This window comes from Meles meles, chromosome 7 (genome assembly GCF_922984935.1).
Source record: "Meles meles chromosome 7, mMelMel3.1 paternal haplotype, whole genome shotgun sequence".
NCBI classification, from domain to species: domain Eukaryota; kingdom Metazoa; phylum Chordata; class Mammalia; order Carnivora; family Mustelidae; genus Meles; species Meles meles.
The window spans coordinates 137,602,596-137,626,154 of NC_060072.1; the positions used below are offsets into that span (position 1 = coordinate 137,602,596).

The window sequence follows — 23,559 nt, forward strand, 5'->3', positions numbered from 1 at the left end:
TAATAGAAAAATTCTGGCATTTAGATAAAGATATTACCTGTTAAGGGTCTCACTTCTTTCATTTTAAACAGTGGTTAAGAATGTCCCTAAATTGTATATCCCCTAAGCTGACCCTTAAGGAGTATGATCCTGGAGAAAACTCCTACTGTCATCTGTAATTACCCCATAAAATGCAATAACTGACAGGTTCACCTAGGGAAAATCTTACGTCATTCGAGTTTCGGTATACTTCTCTCTGAATCTAGGACAGCAAAGTTGAACATACCAGAGGTCTGCCAGAGTGAATAATCTTCCTTGGAAATGCGTGATTTACAAAATTTAAAATGTCTTAGACTTTATGAGTTTTGATCGTAGTTGATAAACATAGCCATGAAATATATTTTAAAGCAGCTGTGAGGTCCATACTTCAGAGAGCTGTTGACCCTAGTTCTTTGATTACCGTGGTGGTATTAAAAGGCTGATAGAGGAGGCCCTCTCTATTAAGTTTGCTAGTAATTCCCAGCTTTGTGGGAATGTGAAGATTAATGAATGTTTAGTTCTTAGAATTGGAAATGAGGATTTACAGTTATTGGGTAACAGTGTAATACTCAGATACAGTGTTCCTGGAACTTTCATACTTAATAATGGCAGTTTTAATTCGGGTTATATAATGTGTATGTGAACTTGAAAATCTTAAAGAAATGGTTGCGTATGGGAAATTAAAGATACTTCAGCAAATCTTCATACTTAGTCTTTGGGCCAGTATTGTAAGAATATATATGAACATCTTGAACAGTTGAGTCTTAGTTTTTACCCAGAGGTTCTCTGTTTCTAACTCTTTTTTTTCCCCCCATTAAAGTTACTGTATTAGTAAAATTCCATGGTATGAAAATAGTGTTCATCTTTCTATTGGTGGACATTTAGTTTGTTTCTAGTTTTGTGTTAAAATCAAAACAAGCAGGGTACCTGGGTTGCTCAGTGGGTTAAGCCTCTGCCTTCAGCTCAGGTCATGATCTCAGGGTCCTGGGATCGAGCCCCGCATCAGGCTATCTGCTCAGCAGGGAGTTGTCTGCTTCCTCCCTATCTCTGCCTGCCTCTCAGCCTACTTGTGATCTCTCTCTCTCTCAAATAAATAAATCTTTAAAAAAATGAAAACAAGCATACTGTTATTATAAAAATTGTTGAATGTTTCTCCCAATTTATATACATCATAGTTTCACTAAGGGGAAATACTGGATCATCGAATGTTTGCATCTAATTTCTTAGTTAATGCCAACTTTCTCTGCTGTGTGGGTCTGTCAATTTAGTCTCCACCAGAAATGTTAAGTTCCTGTTACACCTTTCTAACTTTTGGTGTTGTCAGATTTTTAATTAAAATTTCTGTCACTCTGGTGAGCATAAAAGGATATCCTCTTGATTTAGATTTGCATTTTCCTGATTATCAGTGAAGTTGATCATCTGTGATTTTTTTTTTTTTAAGATTTTATTTATTTATTTGAGAGAGAGCAAGAAGGAGAGAGAGCATAAGAAGGGGAAGGGTCAAAGGAAGGGGCAGACTTCTGCCAAGCAGGGAGCCCAATGTGGCACTGGATCCGGGACTCTAGGATCATGACCGGAGCCAAAGGCAGTTGCTTAACCAACTGAGCCACCCAGGCGCCCCATCTTCTGTGATCTTTAAAACCATTCAGGTTTCTTCTGTGAAATGTCTTTATTTCATGCCCCCCCCCCCACTTTTTTCGTTTTTCTACGGAATGCATTGTCTTTTCTGATTGATAGGAGTTCCTTAAGAGTACTTTGGTTGTCAGTGATTTGAATGTGAGGTTTGCTTTTTGTGAATTTCCTACGTACCTTCCTGTTTTCATCTCCTAGTTGTAAAGACTTCTAAACATACGTGTAGAAGTTAAATCTGTATTAAATTGGTTTTGTTTTAAATGTAAGTTTTTATACTGGCAAGACACATTTCACTAGCTGTGTTCTTTTTCTTCATGAGTTTCATGACTGTACTAGCCCTTACCTTTTTCAAATAAGTTAATAGAATCAGTTTGTCAGATGCTGCCAAAAACTGTGGCTGAGGTTTTGATCACAGTTGCGTTGACTCTGTATACATAATTTGCAATGACAGGTTTCAGATAATGTTAATTTTCCATGCATGTTTTACACTTTTTTTGTTGTTGTTTATTTTTAAATACTGAATATAGAGTATCATGGGTGGAGTTGTTATTTAAAAGGATCCTTTTTAGTGCCAATAATTTTTAAACCTGGGGTCATGACCTGAGCCAAAGGCCGCTGCTTACTCAACTGAGCCATCCAGGTGTCCCTGGAAACTCAGTTGTTTATAAAAAATACTCAAAGTCAGAGTCTCATTCATCTGATCCCCTTAGCACATCTTGGAGGTGCTTGCGATAGTGGCAATCCTGATTTGTTTTCAGACCACTGTCATGTTTGGGAGGGTTGTTACTGTGATCATAATTTTCTTCTTAAATGAAGTCCCGAGAATTGTATTGTCCCTTTATCCTAATAGAAGCTTATTTGAATGTGTAGTTAATACATAACTGTGTTTGAAACAGAACGAGGTACGTTTAGAATCAAACACAAATATGGTTGAATCACTGCTTTACCAGGTTTTGTGATTTCAAGCAAGTTACATAATCTTTCTTGTTCAGAGACCTTTCTCACCTATGAAATTGGGATATAAAAATGTCTGCTTCATTATTCTAATCAGATATTTTCTGAGCCCCCTCTGTGCTACCTTGCAAAGATTAAATGAGGTTACTTATTAAATGTTAGGTGAGTTAGGTGTTTGGCACATGAAAGTTGCTTTTTTGATGTTCTAGTTTCCTCTATTCAAGTAATTTTTTCAGCCTTGTTATCTCCTTTTTACTTAGAGTCTACACCAGGAGACAAATCTGTATCACATTCTTGCACAACTCCTTCCACATCTTCTGCCTCTGGACTGAATCCCACATCTGCACCTCCAACATCTGCTTCAGCAATCCCTGTTTCTCCTGTTCCACAGTCACCAATACCTCCATTACTTCAGGACCCAAACCTTCTTAGACAGCTGCTTCCTGCTTTGCAAGCCACACTGCAACTTAATAATTCTAATGTGGACATATCCAAAATAAATGAAGGTAAATTTTCATAGTAACAAATTTTTTAATTCATTTGCATTGTGTAGAATTCTGTGGTTAGTAAAATCCCCAGTTTAGGAATGATCTTTGTTTCATTTTGAAATTCACATTTGAGCTTCATTCTTTTGAGTTTATATCCTCCATTGTTTAAAGCCTTTGGTATTGTAATTGAGTTAGCAGTACATGGCTTTTTCTGTATTTTTTTAAGACTTGCTATGTACCTGGTAGTTACTGGAGATAAGCTGTTGTGTCTGCCTAATATGTATGATAAATTTTAAGTTAAAACAAAGAGCATTTCCCAAAGCTGATACAAAAACACTTGAATTCTAGCATATTTCAAAAAAAACCTCTGGTATATGAGTAAATAATTATTTGGAGTATTAAAAATAGGGTAACTCTTAAAACTGGGAATTCAGGTAGTTCCTTCTTAAAATACTTGGAAAAAAAATTGAGATGGGAGGTAATGCATAACATTTTCCTGGTTTTCCTAGTTATTTGCATTGTTAATTCCAACTTTGCTTTTCATAGATTCAAAGAAGTCTGAATAAAAGTGGATGTAGTTTTAATTCACAAACCAAATAGTCCTAAGAGCATTGCAAAATTTTCTGTTTAGAATAGTCAATTTTGACTTACATACATTGTCACATAATGTACTTACCAGTAGTAGTAAGTGGTTAAGTTCTTCCTTTAGCTTAAAAATGGAGCTATTTCAGGCATTGGTCAATAACTTTGTTTTTATTGTACTTTTCTGCATTTTGATTTTATTCTTTTTAGATAACTATGCCCTTCTCCTATTTGATAGGTACATGTCTCTTACTAGGGAAAGTGGGGCTTTTAAACAGTTCGAAGAAGTAATAACATAAGAAAATGTCAATAATAAAAGATCTTGTACTCTAAAAATCCATGATGTTCTTAAATTACCTAGCTTTTTTTTTTTTTTTAAAGATTTTATTTATTTATTTGACAGAGAGAGAGATCACAAGTAGGCAGAGAGGCAGGCAGAGAGAGAGGAGGAAGCAGTCTCCCTGCAGAGCAGAGAGCCCGATGCGGGGCTCGATCCCAGACCCTGAGATCATGACCCGAGCCGAAGGCAGCGGCTTAATCCACTGAGCCACCCAGGCGCCCCTAAATTACCTAGCTTTTTAATGTCAGTTTTTAAAAGATTGTTGGAGGGGATGTTGGTAGGGTTTGCGTGGTTAGCTTGTCTAATAAAGCATTCGCGTGAAATAGCTACATTTGTAATCTACCTTTTGTAATATGACATTACATGTAATGCCATACTACATGTAAAGCACTTTAGCTATCAGTGAATAGGTTTCTGGTATAATCAGAAGTTCCAGTAAGCACCTAAATTTTAGTGCAAAGGAAACCACTGTTTTTCCATACCATAAATCCATTAAGCTTTTTTCCTCTGCCTCAGATCATTTATCTCTAGACCCATTTTATTACTCTTACTTTCTAGATTTCTGTTTTGAGAGTTCTAGTTTGAAACACGGCAGTTTTCTCTGGGGTTCCTTTGAGTTTTTGAGTTGTTACTAATGCCTTAATATGCCTCTGTGTTTTTGTTTTAATTTAAGATATGTTTTTAGTTCTTACAGCAGCTGTGACACAAGCCTCATTGCAGTCCATAATTCATAAGTTTCTTACTGCTGGACCGTCTGCTTTCAACATAACTTCTTTGATTTCTCAAGCTGCTCAGCTCTCTACACAAGGTATTCATTTCCTTAGGTATCACTGGGATTGTATATTGATTTGGAGGGGGATTCATAGCAAATTTTTCTTAGTCTTCGAAGAGATTAGCTGTAATGATTTGATGTTTAATTTTTTTTTTGACACTAGTATATACAGTATTTTTATTTTTTGAGATGAGGCAAGCATTGGCATTTATCTTGCAGTATTGCCATTAAATCTGTTATATATATTTAAATCAGAGTTTGTCAATGAAATATTTTACCCCAAAGCTGAATGTAAACTGATATGTCCTCAATCTTTGTGAAACATTGAATATATTTTAAGAGTTGAAGTTTGGTTCAGGTTTGACATTCGATGGTTTTTGACCAGAGGATACAGAAATGCTTAAGTCCCTACTTGATTGAATGAGCTATTTTCTCTTTTCTGTGAAAGCATCCAATGGAAAGGGACATACACAGGAACAAAGGAGAAATGAAAGGGTCACTTTGACTTGTCCCCCAGCCCCAATTCAGAAAACTGATAAACTGAGCCAGGAGTACTTATTTTAAAATTGAAATATAGTAGTGAAAAAGACTGGGTCAAGGTTAGCCTCATAAGGCAGGAGATAAAGACCTAAATGTAAATTAAGGAAGAAATAAGAATGGTGAGGATGCCTTCCATATGAGAATAGATTCAGGCTTACGTTCTTGCTTCAACCTGAGGAGGAGGTTGGGAGAGGCACTCACTGGGTGGTGTCCTTGGTGTCCTTGGTTCTGATCCACAGCTCATTTTAGTCCATGTGGGCCCAGTGAGTATTTTCAGACTTTCTCAGATAAGTGAGTGTTCTCTTTTGGGGTTCAGGTGGCATGTGGAGAGATGGAAAGACCTCTACACATGTATTACAGAAGTTTGGGTTTATTTAAAATTAATTGCTTCACTTTTTCACAGCCCAGCCATCAAATCAGTCTCCAATGTCTTTAACTTCTGATGCGTCATCCCCAAGATCGTATGTGTCTCCAAGAATAAGCACACCTCAGACTAACACAGTCCCAATCAAACCTTTGATTAGTACTCCTCCTGTTTCATCACAGCCAAAGGTATGTTGCCTTTGAGGGAAATTTGGAGAAGAAAGCACTCACTTTTGGAAAAACAAGCTTAACGTTTTTAGAATCTGTCATGTAGAAAAAGCCCTCTTCAAGAATGTAGTGGTGGAGTGAATGATGGGTGAGAATAGAGGCAGGTTAGATTCTCAGTAAATTGAGGGGCTCGAGGAGGGGAATTGCACCTGCCACTTTATTACTATTATTATTAAAGATTGTATTTGTTTGAGAGAGAGAGAGCATGAGCACAGTGGGTGGGAGAGGGATGAGCAGACTCCTCACTGAGCGAGGAGCCCAACATGAGGCTTGATCCCAGGATTCTGAGTCATGACCTGAGCCGAAGTCAGATGGTTACCTGACTGAGCCACCCACGGGTCCCATCACCTGTGCTTTTACATGCTGATTGTTTTCTCTTCCTGGCTTTGGGATTTGTGACATGGAGAGTGGAATAAGAAGGGTATACTAATTGTCTTAATATTTGTAGAATTTTTTTAGCTCTAAAGGATAGGAGAGAACAGGTTTTCTCATGGCTTTTCCTCCCATACTTTTATTTTAGAAAGGAGTCCCATTTCTGTGCTAAGAGCTTTATATGTTATTTTTAACTTCGTATCATGAGAATCAACTACTGTTTGCTTCATTTTTTAGATAAGAAAATGAAGCCTTCAGTTAAATCTGGCTTTTGTGGTAGAGTCAGAATTTGAGGCCTTGGTCTTTTCTGAGCACAGAACCCATTTTACTAAGCTGTACTACCTGTGTTTATCTAGGCAAGGTCTTTAATGGATGACTCCTCAGAGCACAGTTAAAAATTGTTGGTCTTTTCTGATTGGACTATAAACAGGACCTTAACAATGCTACACTCAGATTCTGTATTACTATATTTTGTAGTCTTGCCCGCAAATTGGTAAGCACCTCCCACTTAACACTCATTCTTTGCTTTATAGTCCTACTGTACCAGCAAAACATTAAAAGATTGGGAAGTTCACATATGCAAGTTGCAATTGTCTTCTTCTCAATTGTAAATATAGGAAATTTAAAAGCGGGCTATTTTAATTCTTCATGCCAAAGATTTTTCCCCCCCTAAAGTTTTATTTTTAAGCAGTCTCTACTCAGTGTGAGGCTCAAACTCATTGTGGGTAGTGGATTTGAATGCTCTACCTACTGAGCCAGCCAGGCGCCCCGCCAAAAATTTTTTATATTGAAATCAAATCAGAAACAGAAGCCTAAAAATAAAAATGCATTGAAACATAACTTGAAAGTGTTTGTAGGCAGGGTTTAAGGTCTTCCTTTTGGCTTGTCCCTTTCCTATTTAAGTTACTTATCTAAGTATGCTTTAGGGTCAGTCTGGACTGAATTTTTAAATTCTGTGTTAAAAGTATTAGTTTATTGGGGCGCCTGGGTGACTCAGTGGGTTAACTCTGCTTTCAGCTCTCATGATCCCAGGGTCCTGGGATTGAGCCCCGCATTGGGCTCTCTGCTCGCCGGGGAACCTGCTTCCCCCCCTCTCTACCTGCCTCTCTGCCTACTTGTGATCTCTGTCAAATAAATAAATAAAATCTTTTTTTTAAAAAAAGTATTAGTTTATTATGTAGTTTCTTACTGTTTGCCTGCATTTTGATGGAGGAAGATAAAAATGGTGTTTCAGCAATAATAGAGACCTTATTACTAGAGCTTAAAACTCATCCTCACGGTAGTATCTTTAGAGTACAGTAAATGATGACTAAAAGTGAAGTTAAATGGTAGTGTTAGTTTTACATTCCTTTGTAAAATTAGCATTTCAAATCCCATAAGCATATGGCTGTCAGTTTTTTGCATTTGAAAACTTTTCCAAGTTTTTTTTTTTTTTAAGTGGACATGCAGTAAGAAATATGTAGACCTTAGAAAAAATTTTTTTTTTAAGATTCTTATTTATTTATTTAACGGAGAGAGAGAGCACAACTAGGCAAAGTGGCAGGCAGAGAGAGAGAGAGAGAAGCAGGGCTCTCTGCTGAGCAGGGAGCCCAACACGGTGTTCAATCCCAGGACCCTGGGATCATGACTCGAGCTGAAGGCAGCTGCTTAATCGACTAAGCCACCCAGGTGCCCTGAAAAATGTTCTTTTATGTTCAGAAGTAGTCAGGGTGTTCAGATTTGTTTGGGAGAATATTAATAAAAAGAAAAAAACTCAAAAAAAGGGGGTGCCAGGATCACCTAGTTGGTTAAGCATCTGCCTTCATGTCAGGTCATGACCTCAGGGTCCTTGGATCTAGCTCAGCAGGGAGTCTGCTTTCCCTTCCTCTGCCCCTCTCCCCCTCATGTTCTCTCTCTCGTGCAAATAAATAACCTAAAAAAAAAATTTAAAGAGGGGCGCCTGGGTGGCTCAGTGGTTTAGGCCGCTGCCTTCGGCTCGGGTCATGATCTCAGGGTCCTGGGATCGAGTCCCGCATCGGGCTCTCTGCTCGGCAGGGAGCCTGCTTCCCTCTCACTCTCTCTGCTTGCCTCTCTGCCTACTTGTATCTCTCTCTGTCAAATAAATAAATAAAAAAAATCTTTAAAAAAAAAAAATTTAAAGAACTGCTATTGGAGGGTATGACTTAATTAGAAATGGCTCTCAGTCTGCCTTTGTGCCTTAATTTGGGTCTTATATTTTAAACTACTTGTGTTTTCTCTTTGTGGCATCTGAATATATAGTATATATCCCCACTGATAGTCATGGACCTCTTGTTCCATCTCTATAGGGTAACATCTTTTTGAAGACTGCTTCAGTTGAATTTTCTATGGGCCATAGCTCATTTTCTTAATAGACCAGTCAGTCTCTAATTGTCTGCACATGTGGTTGAAATTTGAGCAGCCATATTTGTAGGATGTGGTAACATTAATTTTTATTGATATAAAATTAGAAGAGCTGTTTTAGTGTATTGGAAAGAAAACTGGGCTCAACATTAGAACTAGTTTCTTGTGCTTCTGTGGTAAGAAAGTAGTCTTATGGCCCTAGGCCATTTTATGAAGAAATTGGATTTTAGTCTCAAAACTAGACTCTCTTCGAACTTTATTTGATTCTAATTCTTTAAATCTCTAGATTTTTCAGAGTTTAAGATTATCCAGCTAGGGGCGCCTGGGTGGCTCAGTGGGTTAGGCCGCTGCCTTCGGCTCAGGTCATGATCTCGGGGTCCTGGGATTGAGTCCCGCATCGGGCTCTCTGCTCAGCAGGGAGCCTGCTTCCCTCTCTTTCTCTCTGCCTGCCTCTCTGTCTACTTGTGATCTCTCTCTGTCAAATAAATAAATAAAATCTTAAAAAAAAAAAAAAAAAGATTATCCAGCTAAATTTAGAGGGGTCTGTGGATTTGGGAACTTAAGTGAGCATGATTCACACGATTAAATATGTCTATATCTACTGATACTCATTTTATTATGAAACAGGTCAGCTCATGTTATGATAAGAATTATTAAAGAATAGAAATAACAGGGACTTCTCATTGATAGTACTTTGCTATTATCTAGTGTCTGTGGTATTTATCTATGTAATATATTTATCTGTGTAATAGAAGCCTGTCTCACCAGATTTTGACATTGCAGGTTAGTACTCCAGTAGTTAAGCAAGGACCGGTTTCCCAATCGGCCACACAGCAGCCTGTAACTGCTGACAAGCAGCAAGGTCATGAGCCTGTCTCTCCTCGAAGTCTTCAGCGCTCAAAGTAAGTTGATAACTGCTGAAATACTATTCTTTTCATTAATATTGCATGCGGCATTGTTTGAATATTATAAAAAATATGTATAATATAAAAAATATGTATAATATAACTTGATCTCATTAGAATCCATGGATAGGCTAAGTTTTATGTATTAAAAGATTGACAGAGGCAAATCTTATGTATAAGTAGGTGGTTGTCTCCAGTAGGGAAGCCTGGTTATTTTTGAAGAAAGTGATTCTTTCTTTAGAATTTTACTTATTAGGATATGATAGTAGTAACAGTGTGTGATTGATAACTGTAGGTAGAGGGCACCTGATTCTATAATACTTCACTTGTTGGAAATGACCTCATTTTTAACTTCCTCATAGCAGTTTTAAATTTGAGTATTGATGAAGCCAAAAATGTTAAATCTAAAATTTGGTCCAATATTTCCCAACTGGTATGTGTTAGGTTTTCCTCATAGCTTCAGCTCTGACTCCTGTATGGAATGCTTGTCAGATAGGGCTGTATTGTGTTGTCAACATTTCTTTGTTAATTAACAAATACAACTTTAAATGATTTTCATTTGATTGATTTTCCTATTTTTATTTCTTGCTATGAGGTGGCAAAATAATTCAACTGTTGTTTTTATTGTTGTTTTCTAAACAAGCATTTCAGAACTTATACATCCAAATGAGAGTTGTTCCCTTCAAAATAATCACCTTGGGAAGCTGTCTGCTTACTCCAGCAATGTTGCCATTGCTCAGAACATTTTTGGGATATTCTTCTTTTAAATTGTCTTTAGAGGCTGCAGTGTTATTTTAAATATCCTCAGTGATGAAAACTCTTCATCCTTTGGGAGATTTAGTTTTTGGAAATAACTGAAATTCATTCAGAGCCAAGTCTGGTGAAGCAGGTAGGAAATCACTTGGGTGATTAAATTTTTGGTTCTCACCACCATATCCCTAAACCCTGGCCCAAACCATATAGTTTTAGAAGAAGATAAACAGTCTCAGAGTGTTATGTTTTTGGTCTTATTTTGCCACTGAATTCATTCATTGCTGTCCAATAAAATGCCTGTATTTTGCTTCACATTACCTACCCTCTGCTTCAATACTTTGTTCTGATATTAAACAAAGACAATATATTTTTCCCCTCCTTATCTACATGTATTTAAGATAGAATATTCAGAAAATGTGACCATTTCTTAGTTATATTCTTACTAGTATTTCTGGTATACAAAATCAACAGGTCAAATTTGGAGAGCACTCTTTAAATTTAACTGATATTAGTGTTTATTAAAAGGACTCTTTTCCCCCCAAAAGTGTGTTAGAGGAATACATGATATAAATACGCTTTGGATTTTAAATTCTATTTATTTGATGTTAAAATAACAAATTTTTCTTAGGAATTTGGATATCTTTAATTTAGTAGAAGTTATGGACAGTTTCTAGGATACCTACTTTTTAAAACATTGTACACATTCAATTCTGTTTTTTTTTTTTTTTTTTTTTTTTTCCAGTAGCCAGAGAAGTCCATCACCTGGTCCAAACCATACTTCTAGTAGTAATGCATCAAATGCAACAGTTGTACCACAGAATTCATCTGCCCGACCTACATGTTCATTAACACCTACGCTAGCAGCACACTTCAATGAAAATCTCATAAAACATGTTCAAGGATGGCCTGCAGATCATGCAGAGAAGCAGGTATGATTCACAGCCGAAATTTTACCCGTGAATGAGTGACAAAAACACAATTCTACTTTTAGAAAATCTGATCTAGGTCACTGAATTTAAGCTATGTTTGAAATAACTAATTCCTAACTAGATTGTTTATAGTCACTCTATAAAATAATTTCTTAAGTACTTGTTTTAAGGTATTTAGGAGATGATTTGTTACGGTTTCACAGAAAATTTTTTTTTTAAGATTTTATTTATTTGGCAGAGAGAGGGAACACAAGCAGGGGGAGTGGAAGAGTTAAAAAGAAAGAGGCTTCCCACCAGACAGGGAGCCTGATGGGGGGCTCAATCCTAGGGTCTTGGGATCATGACCTGAGCCAAAGGCACATGCTTAAGGACTGAGCCACCCAGGCACCCCTCACCTAAAATATTTTAATATAATTATTGTTACAACTTCCATTACCAAATACTCAGCATTTAGCACTGTGCCAAGTGTCTTATTCCACTTCTCAAAACTGTTAACTGGTACAGATAATGAGTTCTCCATTTTACCAGTGAGGCCCTTAGGACCAAATAAATTAAAATACCAAGGTCACCCAGTTAAAACAGTGATGGGGCTCAAAGCCAATGTGCTTTTTCCATTCAGCCAGCTGTTCTTACAGTTTTTAGAACTTCTTCAGACTACTACTATTAGATCTTTCCACTAGACTGGCAATGAGGAGTTAGGAAACAGTTTTGCTTTGGAATGAGGGACCTTTGAACATTCCAGTAACTGCCGTTGGCTTCTCTTCCAGCAGTTTACTGACTGAAACTTTCTCTGAGTTCACAGAGTTAATGTGTATCTTATGACACAAGAATACAGTGAAGGCCCTTTCATCAGTGTTGCACCTGAACCGTACTCTGGCTGACTCAGCATCTTTTATAAACCACACCCCATGAGTTCTTTTATCCTAGTGCTATCAAATACTGAAGTTGGAAATACTGGTTTCTCCAGAACTTGAAGGGGAAATTTTTGAAAATTACCTTCCACCAATAGAGACAGGTCTTTTTTTTTTAAATGTTTTTTTGTTTTTTTAAAGAAAATAATTTTCCCGCTTAGATTCACTATCACTTTTGTGGATTTAAAGAAGAAAGAGGATTCTGTAACCTTGGTATAAAGTTGTACTCAGAAATTTAATGATTGTTCTTTTGTGATTGTAACTTATATTTTATGTGATCTTCATTTCTCTAATTATAGGCATCAAGATTGCGAGAAGAAGCCCATAATATGGGAAGTGTTCACATGTCAGAAATTTGTACTGAATTAAAAAATTTAAGATCTTTAGTCCGAGTATGTGAAATTCAAGCAACTTTGCGAGAGCAAAGGTAAGGTTTTCGTGGACAAAGTTTTTGTCTTAGCATTATATATCTTAAATCAGACTGAAGAATATAAATAAGATTTCATTTCCAAAATTGAAACTTCTCTTTGATACATCCTGTTCATTAACACTGTAATTGCTTTTTAAAAAAAGATTTAATTGGGGGGGGCGGTGGGCAAGGGGAGAGAATCTTGAAGCAGACTTCCTCCTGAGTTCAGAACCTGACATGGGACTCTTATCTCTAGGCCCATGAGATCATGGCTTGAGTCAAAACCAAGAGTCTCAACCAGTTAAGCCACTTAGGCACGCCACACTATGATTGCATTTTTATAATATAATAATATGCCTGGTGAATGGTAGTGGTGTCTAGATTTTAATTCTCTAACCCATGGTAAATGCTTTGTTAGACTTTATTCTTACAACTCTGTAAGGTACAGTAATATTTTAAAAGTGAAATGGTAGAACACTATTAACTCACTGTAATCTTCTAAAAAATAAAGATATTTTTAAAAAGTGAATTGTTGACAGCAAATAATTATAAAGGGTCTCCTCTTCGATTGAGGGTAGTACTCAGTTGCTAAGGGTACTTGTTTTAGTTGAAATTTCGAATCACTATTTACATTGTCTTTGGATCACCTAGAGATCTCTTAGAAATCTGGTTGTCTAGCAAGTATACCTATTTTCTGAATTGTTTTCACCTAAACACTTACTGTCTCACATTTCTTAGTCTAGTATCCTACTCAAGGATATCTACATCCCAGTAAATAGTATAGATATATTTTTTTAAATATTTTATTTATTTATTTGACACAGATCACAAGTAGGCAGAGAGGCAGGCAGAGAGAGAGGAGGAAGCAGACTCCCCGCAGAGCAGAGAGCCCAATGCGGGGCTCGATCCCAGGACTCTGGGATCATGACCTGAGCCGGAGGCAGAGGCTTTAACCCACTGAGCCACCCAGGCGCCCCTATAGATATTTTTTTAATGTGTCTTACAAAATCAAGGACCAACTTTTAATGCCCTCTCATATCCTGTTTGTATAAGTTACTGGATCACAAGCAGAGTTGGTCTTAACATGAAACCACAAATATTTAGTAAATACCAAGTTGGAATTTATGTAAACTTGGAAAAGTAAGTTTTTATCTAATCTTTGAATTACTAAAGTATCTGGAGTTATATTGTGAATAGGAAGTAGGATTTGTTGACTTTCTGATTGTTCTGAAAGTACTTCAAGCATACATAAAACTTGACTGCATTTTGGCTTACTAAGACAGGTGATTGGACTTTTAGGAAATTATTTGCAGCCTCAACTATTGACACAGTGTGCACTGGTAAATAGCAGGCCACTTTATGATTATGCCTAATTCCCTGGTACAGGCAGTAAGTATCACACTTTACAGAACAGAAGAGAGGGATCAAGGTCAGAAGGGGAACAGTTTTACGAAGTTCATGGAAATCTCTAGTTTTAAATATTCATGTCCGTTGGACTTTGACTTAGCTTTGTTTTTCTGAGCCTGTGTTTATTGAGAATTGTTCTTCAAATTAAGCTTCTTGTACCTTGTTAATTCTAGGCTTACTCTGTTGTGGCCTAGAAAACACACGAAGTATAGGTTTGTCTCATATTTAATAGCTGCTGCTGTGTGTGTGTGTGTGTGTGTTATCTGTGATGATAACAGCAAACAAACCACATTTTAGATCAGTCTTTATAGTCAGATTATTGAGAAATCGTTAGAGAACTAGGAAACATTCTAACTTTTGTCATCCTAATTCTTTAATATGTTGTACATTCACTGGTCATTTTGTTTTAACTCTAGACTAATCCATATTTATTTATTTTTAAAGTTTTATTTATCTGAGGTGGGGAAGGGCAAAGAGGAGGAGAGAGAGTTTCAAGCAGACTCCCTGCTGAGCACAGATGCCCTCATGGGGCTTGATCTCACGACCCTGAGATCAGGACCTGAGCCGAAACCAGGAGTCAGGACACCCAATTAACTGAGCCACCCAGGTGCCCCTGGGTTAATCCGTTTTTAATTACTTAGTCTTAATTGTAGTTACTTATTTTATCTTTTAAAGATATTTTTGTAGTAAAGTTTTGTTTGGTTTTTCTGTAACATTTATATATGAACCACACAAGTTCTAATGCCTTTTTTTATTTTTCAGGATACTATTTTTGAGACAACAAATTAAGGAACTCGAAAAGCTAAAAAATCAGAATTCCTTCATGGTGTGAAGATGTGAATAATTGCACATGGTTTTGCGTACAGGAACTGTAAATCTTATTGCCCAATCTTAACATTTTTGAGCTGCATTTAAGTAGACTTTGGACCGTTAAGCTGGGCAAAGGAAATGACAAGGGGATGGGGTCTGTGAGAGTCAATTCAGGGGAAAGATACAAGATTGATTTGTAAAACCCTTGAAATGTAGATTTCTTGTAGATGTATTCTTCACGTTGTAAATATGTTTTGTAGAGTGAAGCCATGGGAAGCCATGTGTAACAGAGCTTAGACATCCAAAACTAATCAATGCTGAGGTGGCTAAATACCTAGCCTTTTACATGTAAACCTGTCTGCAAAATTAGCTTTTTTTAAAAAAAAAAAAAAAATTGGGGGGTTAATTTATCATTCAGAAATCTTGCATTTTCAAAAATTCAGTGCAAGCGCCAGCGATCTGTGTCTTAAGGATACGATTTTGAACCATATGGGCAGTGTACAAAATATCATGAAACAACTGTTTCCACACTTGCACCTGATCAAGAGCAGTGCTTCTCCATTTGTTTTGCAGAGAAATGTTTTTCATTTCCCGTGTGTTCCATTTCCCTCTGAAATCCTTGATCTGATTTTATCCATTTTTTAAGGCTCCTCTTTTTCTCCTTTCTTAAGGCACTGTTGCTATGGCACTTTTCTATAACCTTTTCATTCCTGTGTACAGTAGCTTGAAATTGCAGTGATCGAGCATAACCCACTTGTTTGTATAAATTATTGAGATCCATTTGCACCCTGTAAGAATGGACTTAAAAGTACTGCTGGGCATGTGTGCTGAAAGTACATTGATTGCTCACATATAAGGAAATGGCCCAATGAACATGGTTGTGGGAGGGGAAAGAGGAAACAAAGCTAGTCAGATGTGAATTGTATCTGTTGTAATAAACATGTTAAAACAAACAAAAAATTGTTATTTTTCTTTTCCTTCGGTCAGTGCATATTAGAATTTGAACTACCTGGGGATTCTTTATCAGAACTATTCTTGTTGAATATTTATACTTAATTGAAATAATTCCTTAAGGGAGGTTTTGTTTAAAGCATATTAACAGGAAATTGTGTATAAGATATTTAATGAAATACGAAATTCAACAAGAATGATTAAGTCACTTCCCAAGTGGTTGTCATTTGTTATAAACCCTGGTTTAACCTGTCTTGCTATTATGACATTTCATTTTGAAGGATGTTTGTGTTGTAGCTAACTGTTCAAGTCTGGTGCTGACTGCTGTTCTTAGCCATCACAAAACGCTAAATTTGTGTAATTGGAGCTTCCTTCTGTTACCTGGAAATGGTGGGAAAGCTCAGCTTTGTATATTGTTTCCTAAAGTATATTAAAATAAAAAAAGAAACTATTGCTACTATAAAATTACCTTGGCTTTTTTTTTTTCTTTTCTAAAATATTGGTCACATGGCCTTAGCATGACACTGCCAGTATTCTATCAACTCACAAGGGTTTCTTGATGCAGAAAATTCAATTTCAAAATCTTACCTGATCTAGACTTTTTTCCTGTTGAGGCAGATATATTTATGTGCTTTCAGAACTGCCAGCACCAAGGGCTTATTTTGTGATGTTAGACATTAATGTTGCAGTTTTGGATATGAAAATTCCAAAATTGCTCATGTGCTTTAGCATATTTAAAGTATAGATGATAATGCTCAGACCTTTCAGTAAACTTCAAAAAGTAAAATGTAAGCAATAGTATGAATGATATTTTCTAAAATACAAAAAAAGAAAAATGTTCCAGTGTAATTAAGAGGAATTAAAATCTTACACTGGAAACTTTTTTTGTTGTTGTAACTTGAGCATACTTTTAAAATGTAAGAAAAGACAAATGTCAAATCATACCATGAAATGTTCATACCTGTAAGATTGTTAACATTTGCTGGGCTTGATTAGTGCATGTAAAATTAACTCCAAAGAGCAATGTTAAGCTGGAACTCTCACTGATGGGAGTCCTGTGTCTTTCCTGGGAAGACGTGAGCAATTTGTGATGTAGTAGGCAAATGTTTCCTGATCAGAGGGCAACTTGACTTGTGATTTAAGGTAAATTTGAATTTTATTTGCTAATAGTTTATTGGTCTGTGTCATCTTATTCCTTTGCTTTAAAAAATGTTTACATCCCTAAATGAATTGCTCACATATATATATAGGAGAAGATGCCTAATACGAAATTTCTTGGTGAATTTTTAAACAAAATTAAAATTTTTGTGGAAATATTTTTACAATATTTGATTCACTTATTCTGTAGTAAATTATTTTAAGTATTGCACTTTAATACATTGTGTCCAGTTACTTACCTTGAGATAACCAGGGAATATTTATTAAAATAGGCATAATATCCAAGAATATTCTTGATATAGTTGCCATGGCTTTGAACATGTATCTCATTTTGATTCGCACCTTGGTTCATATAATTTGGAAATAGAAATACAAAGAGCCCCTAGGAAACCTCAGGGTTTTTATTTTTAAAAGGAATTAGTCTTCTATTCAAACCTTAAAAACTGATACTGTAATAAAATATATTTTGTGAAGGGGGGATCTGTTAGAAAGTCTTTCCTCTTAACCAGCTTTCCTACTTTTTTCCCCAGTTTTCTGTTTGACTACCTTTTAATTTTAAAACTTGGACTATAATCCAACTCCAGTTTTTAAGCACACTGAAAACTCCATGCTTCAACTCCTTAAAGACATGATGCTTCTTTTTAATAGCTCAGATGAATGGTTTTATCTTCTAAGTTTTATATATCTTTCACACTTAACAAAACCTTGGAAAGGAGGTGCTTAAAACTTTGCAAAGATGATTTGTACCCCATTTCAAACAATATTGTTTAAACCCAATTAGCTGTAAGGGATTATTTCAAAGCGGGGGGGGGGGGGGGTGTTGTGAAGTAATTGACTCTGCAAACCGGAACTACTGTAGTTCAGGACTTAAAGCTACTGTATTTAGATGTGGGGTTTGAATATACAGATTTCTTTTCGATACCTGTAAATACGGCTATATTGTATTTGTACTGGAGTGTACAAAATGACACTTATTTAAAGTAATAAATATGTTTTGACTATATTGTGCAGTTATTTCAGAACAGTCTTTTGAAAGTCTTAGAGTGCATAATTTGCATTTGAGTAAGAAAATGCCAAATTACTGCTAAAATTTTAGTGTTTCAGAAGTTTCAACATAATTTCTTAGCACTATTTTAATGAAAATTTTGGCTTAAAGATCTATAGATCCTCTTGCCATATCCCTTTTTCCTATTCTGAACTTTGGGAGTGCCTTCCGGTGGTCTGCCTAGAGCCCTTGGCTGTAAGAATCCTACTCTTAGGTCAATTTCATCCAAATTGTCTTTAGTATTGAACTCTTTTCTTGAGCTCTGAACAGCAGTCAGTTTAGGTACTTGCCTTAAGGTGGCAAATTCTCTAAAAAGAACTCCTGTACTTCAGAGTTTATTCTCCAGTGTCCCCATTTCCAGTAACTGTTACCAGTATCACTCCCCAGAGAAAGCATCCCTTTTCTCTAATACCCTCTATGTGATCCATCATCAAGACCCGTGAGCTCTCTCCAAAATGTATTTTGGATCTGAGAGCTCACTATCTCCGTGTTTAGCCCTCTATTCTAATCCGCAATCATCATCTGAACCAGTCTACTGCCACGGCCTCCTTTCTCTTTGCCACACATTCCTGTCTGTTCTCTAGACTGTTCCCCAGAGTGAAATCAAACAACACGCCATCATTCTGTTCACAGTCTTAAATCAATGATTTCACATACCACAAAATTGAAATCTCTTACCATGGCTTGTGTTGAAGCCCTTGAAGACTATCACAATCTTGTCTGCTCCATTCTCCCTCCCTCATTGTAATCTCACTTCAGGATTTTTGTATTTTCGGTCTGGAAAATTTTGTTTTTAGACCTGCACAGCTAGCTGCCCGTTCAGTCTCTGCTCAAAGGCCACCTCAAGCTTATTCCTGCTCTCCCATCTAAAAGAACACCATCACTGTTCCTTCATTCGTTTTCTTCAAAAAAAACAGTGCCTGATACACACTAAGTACTCCAGAAATATATGTCGAATACATGTTTCCATAGCCCTCTGGAAACAAGTGACTTAAAATCTGATTTATTTTTGGTTCTTTGACCTTGGGAGATAGGAAAGAAACAGCAACTAGTTACTTGGGTTTTTGGTTTTTTGTGTGTGTGTTTAAAGAAACTACTGCAATTTACTAATGGTTACCAAAACCTAACTCCAAACCAGTTTTCTTGTTACCATTATGAAATTTGATCTAAGAAATTTAATCAACTGATCCAGTAATAATTCGAGCGCTTTCACAGTAGGATTCTTTGATAGGTCTGTTTAATTCAGATGATGCCTTCACATCCAACCACACCATTCTGACTTTTTAGGATAGGGTGTGAGGCAGGAAGCATTCGAGTCAACATTCTAAGATGTGTCACTAATAGAACATCTCTGCCCACAAAGTCCTACAGGAACATGGGATTTAGGAATACCCTGCTTTTGTGATGGGTGGAAAGATTTAAGATTTGACAGGCTCTTGATAACACTCTATGTACTTCATAAACAGGATCTTTTTCATTTTCCAAGGTGCCTAGTGTTTCATTTGTTCAGCCTGTGTGGCTGCATTAGGATCAAAAGTTTTCTTACCTCTTTGGGTAGTTAACAGGATTATTAACCTTGGATGAGAAAGGCAGAATGCAAGGACAGAATTGTCTCTTGTGTATCTCCGAGACCTAGAAAAATTGAGCACATACTAGGTGCTCAAGATGTTTGCATGAATGAGTGAATGAAATATATATTTTAAATATTTAAGTTTGCTGAAATTTGTATTTAATCTTTAAACACAATGGTTTTTTGTTTTGTTTTATATCGGAGAGGGAGTGAGCACATGGGATTGGTAGGCAGAGGGAGAAGTGGACTCCTCAGGGACCTGAGCCGAAGCCAGCCGCTTAACTGGCTGAACCACCCAGGCATGCCAAGCATGATGTTTTCAAACATTTTTTTAATCAAAAATTTATTATTAGGGACACCTGGCTGGCCTAGTTGGTGGAGCATGCGACTCTTGATCTCAGGTTTGTACATTCAAGCCCCATGATGGGTGTAGAGATTACTTAAAAATGAAGTCTTAAATTATTAAAGGAACCTTGAACAGAGTCACTCTGAAGTTTCAACAGACCTCTTGCCTAAATGTCACTTTTTTTCGTTTTGATGCCTTGATAGTTTTCATCTTTATGAACTAAAACTTAAAATGATAAAATATCACCATGTTTGGCAAGACCAATTCAGTCCCAGTGTACATTTCTCTAGACCTGTTTCAGAAGCCCAAGGGTTCCAGAAATACCAAGTAAAATACTGGTAACAGAATTGCAGGATAAGCTAGCTGATGAGATACCACCCAGTGCGTCACAAAATTACTTAAAGAGCCAAAATATTTCTCCACAAACATCAAAACAATGAAAGAAACATGAAACTTATATAATTTTCGAAAAGTGGATGGATGGAAATAAAGATAGGAAATTTTGGTATATTTCAGCACATTTAATCATCCCAAATTAGAGTTCAGTCAGAAAATAGAAATCACCTTAGGTATTTCAAAAGGGGAGAATTTGAAACTAGCGGGGACTAAAACCAAGGCAGGCCATATTGGAGGACATAATAAAGGAGAGCTGGAAATGACAAGAGGGCCAGTATGGAGGGAGCTGGATCCAAGGGAAACACAAAGCTGCTGCTGAACAGGCCTTCTGAAGCAGGGTGAGGGAGAATCCCGGGCTTTCCCCGCTTTGTCCTCTAGTTCTGCCTACGTTGACAGAACTTAGAAGCAAGAGCATAAGAGAGTTTGGGACAGTCCCTGCAATGCTGAGGAAGGGTAGAGAAAGGGGGAGCAAACGACCAGTATAACCTCTGACCCTATGCGTAGAGAAAGGGAAGAGCGAAAGTATGCCAATTCAAGCCACGTTTCCTGATAATAGGTAATGGAACATGTTTATGAAGTTCTAGGAAATGTGTAAGAAAATGTATTGTGGCCCGAATACTCTCTTCAGCAAATGGCTCAAATAAAAAAGCCAAGTGACTCCCAAATGTAAAAGGGCTGAAGATTGCGCTCATGAGACCTTGGAGAAAACAGTAACTGACAAAAGCTAACCAAGAGGTGAACGGAGCATGAAGATAAAAGCATTATTGGTGGCATGGAAGCAGTTTACATGTGCAACTACAGAATGATAGGAAATGTGGTACATCGATGCCGTAAAATGTGGCAAAGTGAAATAATGAAATGGGAGATGGTGAGAAGATGGGAGGAAATAAAAGTGCATTCATTTTTGTCTTGGGAAAGTCCAAAAGTGACTGATCAAGAAATAAAAAGGTGCTATGTACTAGTAGACCAGGTTCTCACTCTAGTTGAAGCTTCCATTTAAGTGAAAGAAAAAAACGTACAAAAAAATGCAGAATTCAATACATAATGCATGATAAATACAGAAATAATTGTGAAGAATATAAAACAAGGTAATAAAGACCCGCAAAGGAGTGAGTGTTAGCGATTTTAGATCATGTATTTAGGGAAAAACCTTGAAAGACAGTTTTTGAGCTGAGATCTGAGGAATGAGAACAAGACAGTCATGTGAAGCTCATCACACCATGCTTCATGACAAAACACTAGAAGCAGTTCCATAACATTCAAAAACAAACATTTATCACCTCTGCTACTTTTAATACTGTTTGGGAAATAGTAGTCAATGCAATTAAACAGGAAAAAGAAATGAGCTATAAATATGGAAAGGAGGAAGACAATAATTATTTTCAGTGATGTATATACAGAAAAAAGCTATTAGAAAATTTAGTAGGAGGGCTAATTACAATTTTAATATGCAAACATTAATAGCTTTGTTACATAGAAAATAAAATGGAACTATAGATTTAATTTACTATTGCAATGAAATTAAGACATTTAGGAACATCTCTTCAATAAACAGCATTGTGAAAATTATACTCACGCAAAATAATGAAATGGGGCTCCTCTTTTACACCACTTATGAAAATTTAACTTGAATTATTTCAGGTCTTAAATGTAAGACCAGCAACTGTAAAAATCTTAGAAGAAAACAGAAAAAAATGACACTGGTCTTGGCTGGGTTTTTGAATATGATATCAAAAGTGACACAACAAAAACAAAGAAGTGGAACTAGGATCACCTGGGAGGTTCAGTTGAGTAAGCATCTGACTTGTGATTTTAGCTCAGGTCATGATCTCATGGGTGGTAAGATCGAGTCCGGCCTTGGGCTCTGCACTCAGCAGGGAGCCTGCTTGAGGTTCTCTCTCCCTCCCTCCGTCCTTCCCCCCACTTTCTCTCTCTCAAAAAAATAAGTCTTTAAAAAAAAAAGTGGAACAATACTAAGCTACAAAGCTTTTGCACAGCAAAAGGAACAAAAAGGCAATCTATGGAATGGGAGAAAAATCTTTGTGCAAATTATACATCTCACAAGGAGATGTTTGCAAATTACACCTCTTACTACATGTTGATAGAAAACAAACAAAACAAAAAGGCAACCAAACACAATTCAATTAAAAAATGGGCAAAGGACCTGAACAGAAACTTTTCTAAAGAAGACATACAAATGGCCAACACATACATGAAAAAGTGCTCATCACCACTAATCATCAGGGAAATGCTAAGCAAAAGAGGTCACCTCACACCTGTTTGAATGGCTGTTATCAACAAGACACGAGATAAGGATTGGGGAGGACCTCTTGGGCACTGTTCGTAGGAGCGTACATTGGTGCAGCCACTATGGAAAACAGTATGGATGTTCTTCAAAAAATTAAAGATCCGGTGAGCTTACTTCTGAGTATGTATCTGAAGGAAATATCACTATCTCAAAGAGGTGTCTCTACACTCCTGTTCATTGAAGCATTATTCACAATAGCCAAAATATGTAAACAACCTAACTGTCCATCAATGCATGAGTGGACAAAGAAAATGTATTTATAAAATGGAATATTATTCAGCCATAAGAAAGAAGGAAATCCGCCGTTTGCCACAATGTGGGCAAAACTTGAAGGCATTATGCTAAGTGGAATAGGTCAGAGAAAGACAAATATTGTAAGATTTCACCTTCATGTGGACTCTAGAAAAGCTGAACCCATAGAAATACAGATTGGTGGTTCCCAGGGGCTGAGGGGTGAGGAAAATAGGGAGTTGTTAATTAAAAGGTACAAACTTGCGAAGATAAGTTCTAGGCATCTAAAGTATTGTAGGGTGACTATAGTTAATATTTTAGCGTATACCTGAAAGTTTCTGACTGTATGTTCTAACTAAAAAAAAAAAAAAATCGCGCGAGGTGATAGGTTAACTCATCTTATTATGGTAATCATCGTGTGATACGTACATGTGTCAAATCATCATGTTGTATGCCTTCAATTTACACAATATTACAGGCCAATTATTTCTCAATAAAATGGGGACAGAGGGAAACATGTATATGTCTATGTGAAAAAATTCTTTAAAGCTTTTGTGTGGGATACAGAATATAGCTTATGCACAAACATGCATGGTCTAGATCGGAAAATGCAATATTGAAAAAAGGGTCAAAATTCTCAATATGTTCAATGTAATTTCAATAAAATACCACCTTTTTTTAGTGAGAATTTGTTAGAGTAGTACCTATGTTGGCCTCAAAAATGTAAATGTACAGATTACTAAGTTAATTAATTAATAATTATTAATTATAAGTTAATTT

The 23,559-nt window shown here is 36.6% G+C and overlaps 1 protein-coding gene across 12 annotated transcripts in view; it reads left to right on the top strand.

Annotated features, from left to right (window-relative positions):
• The window catches only part of WAC (WW domain containing adaptor with coiled-coil), an 86,385-nt gene extending 70,192 nt beyond the window's left edge, over positions 1 to 16,193 (top strand). For 11 of the 12 annotated variants that reach the window (XM_046010841.1, XM_046010846.1, XM_046010843.1 and 8 more), the window contains 7 exons: positions 2,865 to 3,110; positions 4,700 to 4,822; positions 5,730 to 5,878; positions 9,434 to 9,552; positions 11,051 to 11,237; positions 12,448 to 12,575; positions 14,727 to 16,193. In XM_046010841.1, the coding sequence (XP_045866797.1) occupies positions 2,865 to 3,110; positions 4,700 to 4,822; positions 5,730 to 5,878; positions 9,434 to 9,552; positions 11,051 to 11,237; positions 12,448 to 12,575; positions 14,727 to 14,796 (1,022 nt within the window). In that variant the 3' untranslated portion in view covers positions 14,797 to 16,193. The remainder of the gene's footprint in view (positions 1 to 2,864; positions 3,111 to 4,699; positions 4,823 to 5,729; positions 5,879 to 9,433; positions 9,553 to 11,050; positions 11,238 to 12,447; positions 12,576 to 14,726) is intronic. The other variant, XM_046010842.1, reaches the window with a different exon arrangement.
• Positions 16,194 to 23,559: the final 7,366 nt, after the last annotated feature.